Consider the following 20,521-nt stretch of genomic DNA (forward strand, 5'->3'; position numbering starts at 1 on the left):
CTACATGTGTATGTGATTTAAGTGTGAAATATTAACAAGTGGTTTTGGTGAACGTAAGGACACCATAATAAATCCTTCATGGTGGCAGGAAAGGTGTATTCATTGCTAAGTGACTAAGGTGACGCCAGCTGTTCAGATTGCTGTATCTGTGACAGGCTGGGCGTTCATAACATGGAAGATCACCAACATCAAAATGAATATCCTGCCGATTATTCCATACCTCTTCCAAATCATGCTGCCTCCCTTATTCTGCTTTAAGCCCATGAAGTACACCTTTAACATGACTAGGCTGCTATGTGTAATAATTTCCACATTATAAATGTACGGATTCCATTGTTGCTTTAGGGGCTGAAACAAATAAAGGCAGTGTATTTCTAAAAACATTATTCTTTTTGTAGTGTATGGACACAAAGAAGACCTTAAAACCCAAAGCAGGTTGTAAACTCCTAGGGCAAGCAGCTACTTTTGACAGACACAGTGTGCACTGGTATATGATTAATATGTGATACAAGATAACATACTTCTACTAACATATAAGACCATCAACAAAACTGCACCAGCTAACACCAGCTATCCCTTTGCACTGTGCAGTTTAAGTTACATGAGCCGTTCCCAGTCACTGAATAAACTGCACAATTATCAGGTTTGTACATCACATAATGACCATACTTCCAGCTGGATCACTACAATACACAGAAGGGGTCTCGTGTGTACTATTTGTGTCTGACATATTCCAAGGACATGTATCCAATCTATCTACTTAAGTTTCATGGCAAACTCATTGTTTTACAAGCTTTATTTCCACATAAATGGGGGTTTGAGTTGTTTAATAGCAAAATGAATCCAGTCTGGCACATATGTACAAGGAAATATAAAAGGGCATATAAAACATCAGGAAACTGCAATATGCTACAAATCTCTGTGTCAGGAAGTGCTCTCGTCCATATCTTTGTCAGGATCCTGTCCATTATCATTCTCCTCTTCCTCCTCCTCATCATCATCGTTCTTCTGCTGCTTCTTCCAGAGTTTGGCCATAGCCAACAGTTTAAGATTGGGCTGATTGGCAGCATCTTCAGGAAATATATAGTCATAGTACTCCTCCCATCCAGCATCAGACTAGCAAGAAAGAGTGAGCAAAACTTTACAATTACGACCAATCAAGTGGAACCATGTTGTTGGCCTAACCAATATTCCGGTAATCGACTAAGAACTAGAGAGAAAATGAGGCAAGAGACAACGCGTCTCCTTCCTCAGTGGTGGCTCTAGTTCCTAGGCAATAGTTAGGCTGCATTCTCATGAAAATTGTCTCAAGCCACGAAATTGCTGGCAGTGATAGTGCACTGTTACGATACAGTGGTATATTGGGATTATTATATGGATGATGGATTCCAAAAACATACTAGTAGGTTAATTGACCGATATCAAATTGACCCTAGCCTGTGTTTGTGTGCGTTAGGGAATTTAGACTAAGTTCCAATGGGGAAGGGACTGTTGTGAGTGAGTTCTATGTACAGCGCTGGTGGTGGTAAGATACTGTGGAGTACTGTGATTATTATATGGATGATGGGTGGTTGTAATATACTATTGTAGTACTGTGATTATTATATGGATAATGGTAATATACTGTATAGTGTAGGGATGCTGACTATTCAGAAATGAAATGACATGACAGTTGTGGCTATGAACCATAGGTACGATAAGTAAATAGTGTTATGACCAGAAATTATAAAAGCAGGAAAATATCAGTGCACAGAGGCCCTCAGTCAATGGCATAAAATGAGAAATAAGTCAGACATACATCCACACATATATATAGGTCTTACCCCATCCTCTGCTTGGAGTTTTCTTCTTTTCTTGACTCTCTCAGGCATGAGCTTAGTCACCCTCTCCTGGGTGGAGTCAGACCCAAACTCATGCTCAAAGCTCCTCCATGACTCCAGCAACATCAGCCTCTCTTCCTTCTCCTCGCAGTTCCTCAGAGTCTTATTGGCCTCTTCATAGATCTGTCTGCATTTACTCAGTGTTTCCTCATTTCCAGTAGTCAGTTCAAACTGTGCAAAGCTTATCCAGACCTGTGGAAGCGAGAGGAGGAATGATTAATGGGAATAATAAAATGCAGAACTTTATTACCCGCTTAAACTAAAGTTTGTGGCTAGAATATATGTATAAAGCTACCTTAAACAAACATATGGCAAGCTGAGGCTCATAATAATCAAGGGAAAGAGGGCGCCACCATGTGGACAGCCCTATGTACTGCTTCTTGGTATTCCTTTACACATTCTGTGGCTACACCATCTCTCATATAAACACGCTACAACACAATACCAATCTTATGACATGGCATAAACTTAGCCTCAGAGAATGGATTTTAATGCTTTAACACAACGTACACATTACACTATTGTTCTGCGGCATAACACTGGCAATGAATACTGGATTTCCCCCCTGGACAATTGAAACATAAATAAAACTAACAATGGAGACAGGACCACAAATGACAAAATGATGCAGATTTTCTAAATCTACTCAAAGAATTTGGTCAAAAATGTGCGAGTTGAAGACAGCAAGCCAAGATAAGTAACATTCTGCCCATAGCATTAAATGTGTAACTGGGATACCTTAACGTGCTGAGTTCTCTGTAGAAGTCTCCTGTACAGATTCCTGGTCTTCTCAAATTCTTCTTGTTCAATTTCAAAATCAATATACGATTTCCAGAGAACCTGCAAGTGGGAGATCAGTGATGAACAAAATGCTACAATCGCTAAACAGCAAAAAGTTATATCTTAAGCGATTTAATTAGAACTGCAGCACTTTGTTGTTTGATCTTACAGTGCTTCTTGTTATATTGAGAGTGGTGTCATAAAGACGGTGACATTTAATCAAATCAATACATGTAATGCACTTTTACATACAATAATATATCCGATGGTAAGAAAGTATGTCTTTATAAAAAGAAGAATCACTATGTATAGTATTTCTGTAGTACCAGTAAGTAAACTATATAAAAAAATAAATGTAATAGTCAGGGTTCCATTACAATATTAGAGCGCTCAGGCAGGACGTATGAGCTCCATCTCAGGGACAGAAAAACTTTGTCAATCTTCAGTTTCCTGATGATGAAGTCTTTAAGCAACAATATTAAATAAATCTACTTACTTCTGGCATATCCAGCCGTGGCTGTCCAATAGCCAGCTCGTACACAGCTCGGGCTCTATCAACGTCACCCAGAATAGTTTCCAATTCTGCAAATTTAATCCAAGTTGTACAGTTTTCTGGTGCAAATTCCAGGAACTTTTCATACAGCTTTCTACATCGGTCAAATTCTCGGAGCTGCAACTCCAGTTCTATATAACCTTTAAACAGTTTGTGTTTGGGACATTTGCCAATAGAGGTGCCCTATAAAAAACAAAAAAAGCATAACAGAGGTCAATAATAGATTACGGGTATCCAATGTAGGCGAGACATAAATAACGCTGATTAGTAATAAATAGAGGTCAGTACATGAAAAATAACAGACATTTTCTCATCTGAAACCATTTTAAGAAACCATAGTCCAAATGCGGCAACAAATCAACAATTCTTATGAATTGTAATAAAAAAAAAAAAAAAAAAAGCATTCACAAAAAAAAAAAAAAAAAAAAAAAAAAAAAAAATACACAAAAATTTCAATAAATGTGATTGTTCAATCTCTCCACACACATGGCGAAGTAGTGTATCAGTCCACAACTGGTGAACCTAGAAGCTGCGACAAGAAACATTGAGGGCTCCCTTGGATGTTCCCCACCAGTATATGAGATGGTGAAAAATGTCTGGATGAAGTGCCAATTTGCCCAGATACAGCTATTTCCAAGGAAGGCAATACGCCAGTTGCCCGGATGTAAAAGGCTATTAGGAGGCGAGTGCCCTTGAAATTGATGGGGGTCAGAATTTCTTCCTGCTCAGACAGCACAGAGTGCAGACATTTTATCTATAAACTGAAAAATGTAGGGATTTCAGGTTCAAACTAGGACAGACTAATCCATGCTTTTTGAGGACCACGAAAGAAGTTTGGAAAGACTTCCAGGCTGGGACCTGAATCAGTATGAGGTACAGCACCAGAACTAGCGGCAGGCACAGCACAGCGAGGGTGAGTGGCGCAAGGTGGCTCATTCTGTCGGACGGTTAGCTTAGCTGTGCAGTGGTGGCATGCAAAATAACAAGCGCAGAAGGCGCCCTATACCTAGATGATTTATCTCTGAGGGTCAAACATGATTCCTAATAAAAAACACAATGCTGCAGTGCACACAATAAATCCTGCCCCCGCCTAACACACACTCTGAAGGAGTGTGCAGGAAGAGGAGGCGAAGGGGTTGACAACCAGTTTGGGAGGACGGTGGGAGGTCCACACGTGTGTCCTCAAAAGAGAGAAGCAGTGACCACAAGACCTGGACACAAAACAAGAATCATAGTACAGCTTGGTTTGTAGAGTTGCTTCTAAAAGACTTCTGGAACAACATCCTGTGTAAAGACAACAGTGGAGTTGTTTGGTCTTCGTACACAACGTCATGTTTGGCAAAAACCAAATGCGCTGTAACACAAGAACCTCACAGCAAGCACAATGCTGGAGAAGTGATTATCTGGATGCTTCGGGATCGAGTCCACCATGAACTCCTCTCTTTCCCAGAGTATGCTAGAGGAAAGTGACAGGCCATCTGTCAAACAACTGAAGCTTGACCAAAATTGGATCATGCAACAGGACAATGATCCTAAGCACTCCAGTAAATCTACAACTGAATGGCTGAAAAAGAAAATACAACCAAGATTTCTGAAGGAGTGAACAAATGCCCTCAGACAATAATCAGCTGCAGTAATGTTGCCGAGGAATGTGCCAAAATCTTCATATGTGATGTACGACTAAAGCACATACTGAAAATAATTACTGCTGCTAAAGGTGGTTCTACAAGCTACTGAAACATGGGGTATACTTCTTTCTTCATACATAGATCTTCATGTTGGTTTACTTTTGTTGATTAATCAAAGTAAAAAGTGTTGTGTTGGGAAATGAGAATATATTTATTAAATTTTAGGACAATGTGAGGACTAGATAAAAACACAGGTGTAAAAAAGGATGACCTTTCATTTTCACATAGTTAGCTTGACAGTTATGTGTGCAAAGACTGGGAAACAGATGACTTTATGGAACTTACCAATGCTTTTCGCGCGAAAGGAAGAATCTTTTGTCTTATTTCAAACTGTGCATACATTAACCAGATCTTTGCAAAAGTAAACTGGAAAAAAGAGTAAAATAAACAAAAACAGACATTAAAACAGGCAAAGACCAATGACTTTACATCGTATGTAACTTATACTGGGCCTGAAGACATTACACACAATGTCCCAATTACACAATACACCCAAATGTACATGTTTAAACATTTTAGTTTTCTTTCACCAACTTGTACATACACAGAATAAGATAAAGGATATACTAGAGAATAAGCATTAGTGAAGCCAAGGTGCGCTACTATAAGTGAGTGAAATGTCTACAAGTGAATACAATTATTTGAGAGAGTGCAGCCAGGACAATTAAAACCACTGTGTATGTGAAAACAAAAGAAAACAGTCCAGTGCTCTGAAACATACAAGATATAAATCACTGTGTATCATATGCATAAGTAGTAGAATATAGCTCCTACTTCTGTATGTATTGTGCACAAAATTCTCCTCCTTATGTATATGCCGACACATTGTGATTTATATATTGTTTGTTTCAGAGAGCTGGACTATTTTCTTGAGAGTAAGCAAGCCCAATAAATAGATTGTTTCATTATGATCAGCCCATACATTTTCACTGATTAAACGGAATTTAAGTCCTGGGTGAGATTTAACTTAATCACATTTCAGGACAATCTTTTGGATTTAATTGCACTGTTCAAGATCACTTGTGTTCCTGCCACACATGTAGCGAAAATCATAAAATCTCATAGAATATGATTGCACTGCAAATAGCAATCATTATGTGCGGGCAACATTATATCCTGTATATCTTGTTTTTCAGAGTATAGTCCCAGCTTTTGACATCGTGTTTTAAAGGCTAACTGCACATTTGTGTATTTTTATTTACTTATGTATTACAAAATTGTTTTATTTAACAGATGAATTTTAATTTCTATAAATATAATTTCTATATACATGCTCTAGTAGAGTATAGTGCCCTTACCTGTTCTAAAGCAGCTGCTACCTTAAGTACGTTGGGTGCAGCGAGTTCTCTGTCTACAGCCGCCAGAGTCTGCTTTGCACATTTCAGGAACCCACACCCCAAACAAAATTTTGTTTGTTTGTTTTTTGGTTTTTTACAAAGGTTACAATTGCATAAAAGACAGCAACACGTACTGCCAATATGGTAAGGTCAAACATGATAAAACGTGGTACCTGGATTGTACACCTGGCTCCCCATATTTTTTTTTTTTAAAGTACGAATTATTAATAATAACATCTTATCTTTAACAAAGTTACAATATTTTCCAAAAGGTACATTGACAAATACTTGTACATATAAAGATAAACACGATGTACAACTTTTTCTCACCATGCTTTTGCAGAGCAACTAGTCTTGTACCATGTAGATGCTGTTTTTTTTATTTTTACTTTAAACATAGCAGAGAGAAATAATAGAAAGAGAAGAAAAAAAGGGGGGGGGGGGGGATAAGTAAAGTTGGTGGGCAAGAAGGGGGGGGGGGGGGAGAGAATTGGAGGGGTTGGGGGGGGAAGGAATTCACGCCTTTAACAAGGAGTAGTCAAATCCGATAATTTCAATAGAGGACCGGCCTCTACTAGAATTGAAGCAGTGGTTGATTATGGTATGAAGCCCATGGAGACCAGACTTTATGGCAAGACACGGAGGAGCCCCTCAGCACACTAGTGATGTGCTCCATTTGGTAAGTATGCCAAACCCGACCACAGACCATTTGGAGAGTAGGGGGTGTGGGATATTTCCAGGAAGCAGCTATCTGACAGGTGGCCGCGCTGATTATGTGCCGGAGGAGCTTATGCGTGTGTGTAGGGAGGTCTGGGAGAGGCAAGGGTAATAGTACATGCTTAGGGTCGGAGGGTATGGGAGTGTCGAGGACCGCTGTAGCTAGTGGCTCCCCATATTTTATATATATATATGGTCTGTACATCTATACATTGTCTAGATCACTTTTTCATACAATAACACATTAATAAAGAGGTGTCTAGAATGAGCAGGTGGGAGAGGAGATTTAGATCTAGTAAAGAAGAGGGGGTTCCTTACATAAGTGTGACATTGCCATGCTGCTTCATCCAACAGACAATATTAGGGTCTAAAGAAACGAGAGTGGGAAGGAAGTTATACGTGAAGACCACTCCCTCCTGGAGGAATTAGAAAGCGGGGGAAATGGCAAAAATCTGCCTATGATTGGTGACATTTAAGGCACATTGGTGACGACACCAAGGCTGCACGCTGTAATCTAACTGGACTGAGGTATGGGTGGTGAACAGCTTTAATGTATTTGTCATCCAAAAGGGATAACTTTTAAGGAATTCACTAATTTTGTCTAAGTGGGTGCTTGGTCTCAACATAATGAGCCCAATGAAGTTGTCATAAGAGTTTAACAATTTCAGATTTGAGAACATTTAAAATCCAAATACAACAAGCTTACTACTTAGTCCTGAAAGATACTTTTAAGTTTGCCATTTTTAATCTGGCAGTTCCCTTCCTTACTGCCATCCCTACATCAATGCTCGAAGCATAACTATGTAATGAGAACATCAACATTCTAGTACAAATGTACCCACTAAGCCAGTACATACAAGCACAATTCATTTTCCAAAATAAGTTAATATTTTACACCTCTATAATAACAGTGTTTATTATTTACCTTTTTGTGAGGTATTAGTTCTATGCAAGCCTGATACACTTGTCTGGTTCTTTCCGGATCCTACAAAACAAATAATAAAAAAATAAATTAAAAAAACACAGGCTAATCTTTAAATAAAATAGCCTTCTGTTTTGTTTTTTTTAGAAGAAATTGCTGAAAAAGTGATAAATAAAATCATATTGTGCTTTCTATACCTTTGCCTCTAATTCCTCATACAGGGCATAATTAATCCACAAGTATATATATCTTTTCCAGTGTCTTTTCTCTTCAGTGGGTGGAACATTGGCGATAGCTCGTTCGTACACTTCTCGAACAGTGTCAGCGTCTGTGTCACTTTCCACCAATCGTAAGTAGTCAAACCAGGCGTCATAATTATGGGGATTGGACTGAATGAAAGAAAACAACTTTTGGTCAGACAAATTGGAGGTGGTCAATTTAAAAATAAATAAATCATCTTCTAAAAATAAATCAAGTCATGTGAAAGGTTTAATATACACAGTGGCAAAAAAAAAAAGACATCAAAGTATCATCCTTCACCTTGACTTCTTCCTCGTATTGGAAACGCCTCTTGTTCACAATTATGTCTTCAATACCTCGCCGGTCGCCATATTTTTTTTCAAAAATGGTGTAGTTTTTGAACAAATCATGGGCTTGCTGCTTTGGGATTCTGTCTAAGGCATATTTGTAGATGACACGCACTCTCTCCGACTAAATAATACAGCAGAAAAAAATAAGTACATGAGGCAAATACTTCGCTTACTTATAACGTCAAATAATCTAGATGCACCTACATATTTTAAATAACCTATATTTCTTACTCCAGTACCGTGATTTAGGCGGTCCGATATCATGGATATAGCAGTTGCATTTAGGATGGACCCGTTTTATTATGGTGACTTTATTATACTTACCCATTACCAGCTAACAATGACTGCAGATCAGGTACTTACATCTTTTATCAGCACGTCCTACAACGGACCATTTCCTCTACCATTGGAAAGCAGAGGTGTCTCATGTACTAAACCTGCTGAAGTGTACTCCACATCTGCCAAAGTTTCAGACTGGAGATTCAAAACAGAGCAAGCCACACCCCTAATCATACAAGCCACTCCCACGCAGTGAGACCACAGTCTTGTCAGGTGTAACGATCATGAACTTCCTGTTAAAATTGTGACTATTTGCAGGTATGGAAGCCTTAGTTTCTATGAATGAGAACAATGCATACCAATGCCAATCTGACCAATGAAAAGTATAGCAAAAATACTGCACAGTAGATTCTGTAGCAGAAGTCTATACTGCGCCCTTTGACTAGATTTAGTCTATTGTATATATATTATATTACGTTCTATTAGTCATTGTATTGTATGTACCCATCTGAATGAGGTCACCAAACGTCAAAATGTGCACTAAGAACCTCATGTTTACGGTAGAAGTTATTTTAGAATGAATATTCCTGCAGAGTTAAACATAAATAATGGTATGTAGTGCTGCACCTTGGATTTTGTGTTGTACAGTCACAGCAGTGTAGCACATTGTAAAGCATTTGTAAATTACAGGGGGATGTGCACCAATACCCTCCTGGAGCTTTGGATGATATAACAACATACCTTTAGTGTGTGATGGATAATCAGATGCTTAGCTGGCAAACAACAACAGCATTTTACAATCAGCGTTGAATGTTATCTTGTGTATTCCTACTTACTAAGCTTGAATACCAGCTACGGTCAGCACGTGATGCTGGGGGATGAAGTTGCAAAACGACCTGATTGACTGCTTAACCTATGGAACTGGGAAATAAAGAAAATCAACTCACTTCTTTTTGCTTCTCCTCAAATTTGGCAAACGCAACGTAGAGATTCTCATCCATGTGATCCTCCCCGAAAAACTCCACAGCCCGCTCATAGACCTTCCTTGCATGAGCTATGTAGCCATGCTTGTCTTCAAAGCGAGCGTACTTGATCCAGTTCTTTACATCAGGGTGTATAATGACAAGTGCACGGATGTTAAGGGAACTTTCTATTACCGTTTACTAGAGGTGTTCTCTTCTACTGACAATATGTAGTTTGAATTAGCATACTTGTAATTACATGCATTTATTTTAAATGACCAAACTATTACAACATTAAAAGGATACATTCACCCAAGTCTAAACATTAGTTGTTTGTGAAGTTCGTCAAAATAAGAGAAAATATAAAGCCTCACTCTGGTGCAGCATTATCCCTCCCTTGTGACGTTTACGGGGAACCACCGCTTCCATCTACCTGAATCAGGCAAGAAGCAGTATGACAGAGGACTGCAGTGATAAACTGTCGGAGTCTTTGGTGACCTACCCGCTTGGGATAACAGTGGACTAAAGAAGTAACTATTCTGTGAAATGCATTGAAAACTTTACACTTTTTTTTTTAAATGTATCTACTCATCACCACGCATTTTACTTTACATACATTAGTTTGGGAAAGCAATCTGACTTCTCCATTGTTCATGAAATAAAGTCAGAAACTACTAATTCAGAACAGCAAAAAGTGTGTATCATCTATAATTTCCCTTTTAGGTGAATGAGAAGTTATACTTCAAAAAGCATTTTAATGATATGTTCAGTATAAGCAGTTACTGGACTGACAAACAGTACAAAAAAACAGCTTATCTCTAATCGCCTCTTGTTCATCTCTTAAGTGCCTATCCTCCTAGTAACAGGAGCTGTACCACATGATATTGGCAAGGGGTACAATGAAGAACGCAAACATGGCTAAAGCAATGTCTAGTTATTTGGAGCATAAGGGACCAGTGCTTTTCCTCTGTTTTACTAACATGGATTCATACTTCTAATTTGCAAAACGAATATCTTCAAAGTGAATACAGCTGCCAATGGTTCAGGCCTTGGAAAGGATATATCGTTCATAAGTCGAGCGTGCTCTGTCCACCTCCTTGTAGCGAAGCTCGAAGTTGATGTAGGAATGCCAAGCTTGTTCATCAGGCTGCCACTCCATCCAGCGTTCAAACACTTGCCTTGTCCCCGCCACGTTCCCCAGCAGCTCCTCCATGTAGGTGTATTTATACCTTTAAATGTACACATACAACATATACCCAAGTGTTCCATATACAAGACTGGCTGCTAAAGTCTAAATCATGAAGGAGCACTGTATACTAATTGTGTTAGGTTACCTACCAGAACTGGTTAGCTCTGGGAAGAATGGTAACGGCACGATCCCAGATGTTACGTGCATGGTTAATCTGGCGATTCTTCATCTCCATCTCTGCATACTTCAGCCATAGTGTAATATTCCTGTGGTCCACATCTAATGCACGCTCGTATATAGACCGTGCTCTATGGAGACAAAATCACATCAGCCTCCATTACTGTACAGATAGGAGAAAGACACAGACTGTGTGAATTAAACGATAATAAAGTTCATCATCATCATCACCATTTATTTATATAGCGCCACTGATTCCGCAGCGCTGTACAGAGAACTCATTCACTTCTGTCACTTCTGTTTTAAGCAAATAAATGCGGAGTCTGCGTCCTGTATAAACTTCATGCAAGTTGTACTATGGCGTAAACAAATGTGTTAACAGCAATATAACTCCATTTCATCACACTGCCAATGAGCCAAATTATATTTAAATTAGAGTAACACTAATCAACTTGATACTCAAAGAAAAAGACAATTCAATTGGCCACAAGGTTCCATAGTAACCACATGGCTGTTTCTGTACACAAATACTGCAATTACGGTAATGAAAACATTGCTTATTTTAGCTTGCACCCCTAGTAGATGTAAAGAAAAAGGAGTGAAGATTACTACCTAGAACATCATGCGGTAACAAATCAACGAGACTACTACAGAACCACATGGCTAATTGAATCAGCCCCTTAAAGCATTAGCCAAGATTTCAAAGACGTAAAAATGGCAAGTGTTGTGTGCTCCAAGCTCCTAAATAGATTTAGCTGACTGTCCCCATGACATTAAAGAGGTCCAAAGGGACCCATATATCCCAAATCAAATGGTTTCAGCTTTTAGCATGTCCATAACTTTATCACACAGAAATATTAATCCATTTGCAACCTCTGGTGAGAAAGTGGACCCTACGTAGACTATACATCCAGTTACAGCACATATCACATATACCGGAAGAGATCACTGGCATGCTTATTAGAAGTTAGAATAAATCTTCCAGAGGCCATCCCAAAGGATTGGGTGTACCGTTATATTGATCATCACTTGTCAGGCAACAGCCCATTTTCCATACATGGAGGTTTTAATGCCTGATGGTCATACCAAAATAGAGTATAGAGAAGTAAAATTGTGTTCCTGGATCCTGCCATTTCAATACATACATAATTTGTCTGATTTGGGAACAAGCAGATAGGTGGATTCAAACAGCTGATAATTGCTCATCCATTCTAACACTGTGTACATACCTCTGAACTTCTTTTAAACTTTCCTCCCATTGTGCATACTTTATCCAATTACTAATAACAGTTCTGTTTTTTCTTATATTATCTTCACAGGTCTGAAAATGAAGAAAGATTAAAGCATTTATTTTAATGGTTGTATGAATAGTAAGAGGTAATGTTATTAGAGATTAGTGTTTAAAGCTGCACTACCACCTAGCATATGCACATTTTAGTAACTTGGTGATGCTCATAGCAGGAGCCCGGAGGGCTTCTCCGTGCTCCCTATTTTCAAGAGGCTCCACTGGTTTGCAAAACACAACTGGCAAATGTATTAATTCACCATTTTTAAATAGCAGAGGAGTAGTGTAAGTGGGAGGGCCAATCAGAATCTCTTGTGACTCCTGGTTGGTCTTTCTGCACCCCCTGCTCTGTAGCGTCACACATCCTCTGTTACCAGCAAGGGGTGTGAGAAGAAACACAGAGCGCTGGGAAACACAGAGCACCCCAGGGGCTCCTGCTACGGGAATCTTCAAGTTACATATATGTATGTAATAGGAGCTAGTGCAGCTTTTAAACCTAGGTAGCATGAGAAGGACTAGTTAAGTTATTAAAACATGTAAAATCCCTTTGAGATAACATCTAAATGATGTGAAAGGCTCTTGGACACAGTGGACTAGCACACAAAGATATATTAAACCAAGACGATCAAAAAAATAACTTTACAATTTAGTTTTGTAACACTATTTACAACAATACACTAGATTTACAATTACAAGACATTTTTCCATGATTGTGTCCCATAAACGGGCTGGACACTTTTTGGAGAAAGAAGGGGTTGCCACAGACTTACAAGGCCGCATTTGCAAGTGAGGGTTTACAGTCCCTTTAAATGCAAATATGAAACTTAACCCAAACCATACAGGTTTTACTGGCAACAATTTTGCTCTACACAGTACTTACTTTTCTTTTCCTTAATTTGTAGTCATTAAGTTCCTCTTCATCTGTGATCTTTTGTTTAGGAGGAGGAGGTAACAACTCAAGTTCTCTCTCCTTGGCTTCTCTAAGCAGCTGCTCGGCTGTTATCTGCACCTCTGCTGGGGCTTTATTTTTCACCTAAACACAGCAAGATGAAGTGTTAGCAGCAACATACATATTCTCTAATAAAAGTATTCACATTTATTCATATCACAACCCCACCACTACTAACTCTGGTTTGTCTTTTATTTATTTATGCTGCCTTACACAATTAAACCCCAGAAAACAAGAAATGAAGTTGAACAATAGTACTTTGTATTTTAAATGCAAGATTCCCCATATAAAAAGTCCTCCCTAGATGCAGGGGGGGTAGAGGGGGAGAAACTCCTCCTAGAGGTATTCCAGTAAGCTGACAATCTAATAAACGTTTGCAGTGACATCAGAACAAATCAGAAAGCGATTAAGAAACTGCACTTGTTTTAAAACCGCTCTTATTGGAGGGTGATCATTATCAAAAGAAGACTTATGTTTTGCTAGGACGTTAAGGTATACTGTAGTTTAAATAAAGTGCCCAGCTGCCAAAGCAGTGACAACTTAAAAAGATGAAATATAAGAACTAAAAAAACATTTTGAAACAGTAGAATGGTAACCCAAATGTTTAAAACACGCAAACTCAGAAAATTTGCTATGTATCACAAGCTGCACTATACAGCATATTAATTTTCATAAACGTGAAAGAAGTTATTTAATAAATTTTCCAAAGTATAGCGTAGTATCACTAATTATCAAATTAATCATTTAGATTGTAAGCTTGCGAGCAGGGTTCTCTTACCGCTCTGTCTGTATGTATTACCCAGTATTGTTTTATTAATGTTTGTTCCCAATTGTAAAGTGCTACGGAATTTGCTGGCGCTATATAAATAAATGTTGTTGATGATGAGGATTTAGAATACAAAAGAGAAGCTCAGGTCATTGACAGTATACAACCACTGCTTAAGTCCCTAGTCCTTGTTGTTGATATGGAAGCTCGAAAAGCAATGTTTGTTGCAGACGTAGGAGCCTATGGATTCCAGCTATTGGCAAACTACAAGTCCCAGCATGTCCTACTTGTGAGTAGATGTCTAAACCTAGTTGTCAACCTTTGACAAAGATTACCAGGGAGACATTTCTTCTAAGCAGATGAATCTAATTTAAACAGCAGATGACTTAAGATTTCTACAGTCACTGGTTCATGTTTCGCATCTCTGACTTCTGCTGTCTCTCCTCTCCAACCATGACACATAAATACCAGTTGCTAATGGCTGCTTTATAACTGGCGGCTGATAATGCTACCACTTTACAATAACCAAACTCACTTTTGTGATCAACAGCTACAAATATTATTCCACAACCTTATAAATATCAAGTTTTTCCACAAACCTGTTAGAGAGTAAGACATTTTTACCTTCTATTTTATGTCAATGTGTGTAACTGGATTATGTCATGATCCCCTCAATGTACAGTGCTGCTTAATATGTCATTACGTTAATAATTATTATAACATTAATAACAGTCCAGAAAATAACAACAGATAGTGATAATAGTACAGAATTAGAGGTCTGTATTATGCATGTGATCAATGTTGAAATATAGAGATATTTCCATGGTCAAATCTTCAAACCCTGGGGCAGTCCTTGAACATTTGACAACTATACCCAAGTATTATTATTATTATTATTATATAGTGCTCTGGTGACTGCACCGTTACTTGTAAGCTCACACACGGACTACTAACCTTGGCCACTTTGGGTATCCGCTGCTTGCCAGCCGCCGTGGACGCCATGATTCCCCCTGGTCACAACAGCCGACAACAGACAGCCTGCACCGAGCACACACGGAAACGTAAAAACGACACGTTCATTCGAACGCACTGACGTCACAGAATGTGCTCCTAGGCTTCCGATGGCCGCGTACTAAATACTAGAGACAAAATACATGCATTAACTATGTCTGCAGTAGAGCAGCCATGTTTGTGACATCTTAGTCCAATCAAAGCAGAATTGTACTTTAAGAAAATGACCGCGGAGCTAGAGTACTTTGAGTGGTTTTTCTTAGCTCAGTGCTCACTTTCATAGAGACAGACGGCCATGTTCAAGGAGATCAAAACAGAGGCTAGTGTTATAGACTAGAAACCGGTGACGTCAGACCTCTTGGGTTTCCATAGCAACCTAACAGCGTTCTGTTCAGTAGCATTGGGATAGGGATATCTATATTCTTATTAACCGCACGGAAGAAGCAGGTGGGACAGGGGATAACAGGTAAGCAGCTATGGAGATGGCTCTTCTATATACATAAGAAGCACACTTTGTTTGCAATTTTGTATGATGTATATATATCAGTGGACCCTAAACTTTCTCAGTTCGAGCCCTTAGGGTCTCCATAATTTTTTCAAGGCACCCCTAAGTCAAAATAATTACCAAGTAGGCCCCCACCTTGCTTACCACCGGCTTTGGCCGCGGCACCCCTGTGAGATCGCTGCGGCACCCCATGCAGCCACGGCACACAGTGTGGGAACCACAATCTGCATTTAAACACATCACTCTAATACTGTGTAGGCAGACCCTGGAACACAGCAAGTCATTCATGTTATGTGCATTTGATGATAACAAGGGGAAGTAATTCTCTTACCCAAAGAGTTTATAATCTAAATGTTACATAGGTAAGCATACAGGATCTAATTTATGAAGTGTACTGAATGTGCAGTGCAAAACGCCTTCGTTTGGGACCAGTGCACCAAGATGGTCCGCCCAGCACACATAAGGTGCATACCTACTCTCCGTACACCTATGCACAATTAAACCTCCCAACATGTGAGATCCCACAATCTGGAAACTGCTTAGTAGCAGTGAATGGAAGATACCTCCTAATTTTCCCACCGCATGACATGTCTGCGGTTGGGAAGATGGGACAGAGCCCTAAAATTGGGACAGTTAGGCATCATGCACAGTTCTAGTTTGCATCTCCTGAGAGTTTAGATCATACTTGCCAACTTTCTAAATTCCCCTCTGGGGGATCCCGGATCTGCTAAACTAGAGTACCAGTGCGATTACAGCATAATTTGGGAAGAATGCCCTCACTCCATACCTGCCTACTTTCCTGAAATATCCGGGAAACTGCAGAATTTCGGGGAGGCCGACCTCCAGGATCCCGCTTCTCTTTCTTGTGAAGTGGACGACCCGTTGGTGATACATTTCACATTATCAGAACCCCATCCATGCTGGACGAGAATGCAATTTGTGTCTTTGCGTGGAGGGAGGCTGATCATGCAAATTGCGTCATCATGACCCTTCCCCCCCTATAATGAGAATGTCTTCATTGCATAGTGCAGGCGGGACTTTCATCACACTCCCCACACCTGTCGTTTGGATCTCCAGTCCTGGATTTCCTAGGGGTAGGGCCAAAATGTAGGCATGTATGTATCACTCCACACGGCTTCTCCCATCAGCCAGTGGAAACTTCAGCAATCTTTCACCACAAACACTTAGTTGGAAATCTTTGCACACTTGCTGAAATAGAGGTGCACAGTACCATTAAAAAAAAATTTGTGCTATGTCTCGACCCTTTGCCCTTTGAAAATGAGGCCTACAGACACACTAGGGAGAATTCTATGTGCAATTTTGAAAACATTGGATACAGGAGATTATTCAGTGTAGAAGGTCTAGTTTGCAGTGAGGTGAGCTTCCAGCTAAATATTAATACACTGTAAAATGTATTTATCAAAAAACATGAAAATGTGTTAGTTTGTTATGTTTAATGCATACTTGCCTACTTTTGGCAAGTTCTGTCCGGGAGAGGGGCGTGACTGGAGGGCGGTAGGGGGTGGGGCGTGGCCAAAAGCCAAATGCCATTTTGTTGCGGGGGGGCGGGGCCAAAATGACACGATTCAACGAAAATCGTGCAATTTTGGGAAAGCAGATGCTGGAGACTTGCCTGCTCTCCCAGGAGTCTGTGAGACAGACCCGAATTTTGGAGTCTCCCGGACATTCCGGGAGAGTTGACAAGTATGGTTTAATGATGCTTTGTCTTTTAGAATGATTTTGTCTATGGAGAGCTCTTAGTAAAAGGCTAACAAAAACAATTTGAGACAATGCACCCCTCCTCTTAATCTTACTTTATAACATCAATTTGTCTGTCATCCTTGTACCTGCATTTAGTATTAACATTACCGTGGTCTCCCTCCCATTTCAGAGCATAATGACTAGTCTGACTTCAACAAATGGCACAACAGAACTGGTGACTGTCAGGAGAGCAGAGTGTCTTGATGTTGATGGCATCTCCAAGCTTAAAACAATTTTCACAAATCAAGTATTTGGAAATGTGAATGTCACCTATTTACTGTAAGTACATTACAAAATATTACAATAGAAGTGAATCTGCCATTTTCTATCAATGATACGGGTGACTAATTATATGTAGACTTGTCTTGTTTTTCCTGGCAAAATGTGGAATCTTTTTGCATCAACCATGATGGATTTTGTATGTAAATCAGTGATCTATTATGAACTGATTAAATTCCTCCTAGCCCAAAATTACAGATTTCCTGCAAATTCAGGGATCATGTGCAGCCAAGAAGTTGGCAGATTGCTCTAGACTGTATTGGTGTTATTTATCTAGCAGTGAGCTGAGGTACTATTCTGAGCGGTGTGAGGATTTCCTATAGCACAAATGGACATATGCAAGAGGAGCACAGATGTTGCCAAAATCATTTTAAGGGGTGGCTAAAACTACCTGCTTCCTATGATGTTACTGTTCTAGTCAGGTTTGCACCGAGTTTTGTTCGCTTGATGCTTTAATATCGGTGATACCATGAAGAGTTACATAACATCCCTTTTAGTGCAATAAGGACACCATCTTTATTTCTGGGAGTCTAGCCCCATGTATGTTCCACAACAAAAATAGCGACAATGGGATCTCATATGAATAGAAAAAAAATATAGACCATTGAACAACACCACGCTAAGGACCACGCTAAGGACCGTATTGGTCTATTTGGAGGCATGGAACGATATCTCTCCATCCTCGCCTTTTCAAACCTAATCCCAGATTTAAATTTAACCAACTGGTATAATTGGGGTAGCACTAAATTGGAGGATCTGTATGAGAGTTCTTTACTTGCAGGTCCCCCATCGGTTACAAACCTATAGCCTCCACTCCAACACCTTAGACCTCCCCCCACCCCCATGACATACTTCTGAAAATCTCTTCAGCAAACAACATGGGTTGTCCTCGTGGTATAAAACCGTTTTAGTCCCCAAAGATCAAAAAATGGCCATCCAAACTAAATGGGAATCAAACTTACAATTATCTTTGATTAATGTATTTAAGATGTCCACTCCAAGTTGCTTGTTAAAATTATTCATAGCTTGTATTGAATTCCTGATAGGCTTCATAAAATCTGTCCTAATGAAGCCAAATTTTGCTGGATAAATTGTGGAGAGGTTGGGAGTTTAATACATATATTCTGGAACTGCCCAGTGGTGCAAAACCTATGGATTCAACTAATCTTCCAGAACTGGCCATTACTGTACCCCACAACTCCTTCCACATAACAGATATATAACGGACCACATAGTTATTGCTACCAGATTGGTGGTAGGCCAACATTGGAAAACCCAGTCCCTTTCCCTGGGCCTGATTCTTCAGGGCACGTGATCTAAATCAGCCTATTGCTAGCGTATCATAGGCAAAATTACTCTGCATATGCCCTGAACCAAACTATACACCAGTAAACTCAGCCCTGTCTGCTCTGTCTTTATATGCAAAGGACATTTACCACAGCCTACAATTTCGGGGAATGAATCGGACGGGGAAGGGTCGCTTGGTTGTAGCCAATTTACAGTAAGCATGTACCAAACACAAGCGCACGCAGCCACGTCCAAATCAAACTCTGGGCATCTCAGAGTTACTTGTTTTTCTGCCGTATCTCTTGCTCCAGCTACAGGGATAGTCTAAGTCCTTATCACTTGTGATGACAGTCTCATATGTATGCTATAATGTGTTTGCAAACAGGATCAACTGTAAACATTTATTTTATGTTCAGTAGACATTAAGAACATGTTTTTTAAACTGTTTTATCATTAATGCCTATATTTATTAACAGGTGACATTGCCTGAATTATTTTATTCTGTGTGTTCTTTTGCAAATGTATAATGCACATAGGCATTGAACGTATCCTGCAGTGTCTTGTGTAGTAGAGCACAGCAGGCCTACTCCTGAACTCATCAGTGCACGTATCTTCAGATCCGTTCCTTGTTAAATTCAGGAGTACAAAGAGCCGATTTACTTGTGTTTTTAAACAAACGCACATTGCGCTTAGAATGGTTGCCTTTATGAATCGGGCCCCTAATCTCTAAAATTATATCCAGTATTCAGAGGAGTTATGATATGGAAACCTTTGGCACTAAATATTCCACGTCAATGTTCTCCCCCCTGATTAAATGGTGCCAATGGCATGACTACTATACTGAACATCTAGGGCTAGACTTACTAAACTGCGAGTTTGGAAAAGTGGAGATGTTGCCTATGGCAACCAATCAGATTCTAGCTGTCATTTATTTAGTGCATTCTACAAAATGACAGCTAGAATCTGATTGGTTGCTATAGGCAACATCTCCACTTTTTCAAACCTGAGGTTTAGTAAGTTTACCCCCTAGTCTCCCAAAGCTCTAATTTTACAACATAACCTCACCAGTGGTGATTTTTGCAGTAATGTGTACTACTCACTTTGTATCTCTTCTACCTCGATTTGAGTATGTCCTGCGACATGTTTACTGTTTTATGACCCTGGTCTTGTCCCTACCACCCCTCTCCAGTTTGTTTTTGCTCCCTCCTTTTGTTCCCCTTTTTATGCTATGTAACTTTAAGTCTCTTTGTTGCCTGATCAATGGACTTTGTGTTGTTTTGGAAATATGTTTAATAAAAATGTATTGTGTTAAAAATAGAGACACTGGGAATGCTAAATTTGTAAAGCATCAGATAGTTTGTTTTAGTTGACATTTAAACATGATGTATTAAGGCACTTACACTGATTTATATGTGCTGCACAAAAACCCATGTATTTGGCACAACTAGATTTTTTTTGTAGTACTTACTATATACGTTATTTTAGTATTCCCAAAAATACTTACATTCAGATAAGATCGTTATGGGTGATCTCCCTCAGTGGCTTTTAAAATGCTTGTTTTACGTTGTTTGTGAATTTCTATGATGGTTTATGGGATCTGAGTC

The 20,521-nt window shown here is 39.4% G+C and overlaps 2 protein-coding genes across 2 annotated transcripts in view; one reads left to right on the plus strand and one right to left on the minus strand.

Annotated features, from left to right (window-relative positions):
* Nucleotides 1-781: 781 nt before the first annotated feature.
* CRNKL1 (crooked neck pre-mRNA splicing factor 1) lies at nt 782-15,170 on the minus strand. Its single transcript, XM_075203832.1, has 14 exons — nt 15,029-15,170; nt 13,240-13,392; nt 12,304-12,395; nt 11,047-11,205; nt 10,771-10,937; nt 9,694-9,872; nt 8,418-8,588; nt 8,075-8,266; nt 7,881-7,940; nt 5,187-5,267; nt 3,157-3,396; nt 2,619-2,720; nt 1,824-2,072; nt 782-1,116 (listed from the first exon to the last, which is right to left on the minus strand). Exons 1-14 carry the CDS (start codon nt 15,074-15,076, stop codon nt 925-927), a joined length of 2,085 nt encoding a protein of 694 aa, XP_075059933.1. The 5' UTR covers nt 15,077-15,170; the 3' UTR covers nt 782-924.
* A 144-nt stretch (nt 15,171-15,314) lies between these two features.
* Nucleotides 15,315-20,521, plus strand: part of CFAP61 (cilia and flagella associated protein 61) — a 228,483-nt gene continuing 223,276 nt past the window's right edge. Inside the window, exons 1-2 of the mRNA XM_075203834.1 lie at nt 15,315-15,551; nt 17,482-17,630. Coding sequence (XP_075059935.1) covers nt 17,488-17,630 — 143 coding nt within the window. The 5' untranslated portion in view covers nt 15,315-15,551; nt 17,482-17,487. The remainder of the gene's footprint in view (nt 15,552-17,481; nt 17,631-20,521) is intronic.

The sequence above is a fragment of the Mixophyes fleayi genome, chromosome 3, assembly GCF_038048845.1.
Source record: "Mixophyes fleayi isolate aMixFle1 chromosome 3, aMixFle1.hap1, whole genome shotgun sequence".
Taxonomy (NCBI): domain Eukaryota; kingdom Metazoa; phylum Chordata; class Amphibia; order Anura; family Limnodynastidae; genus Mixophyes; species Mixophyes fleayi.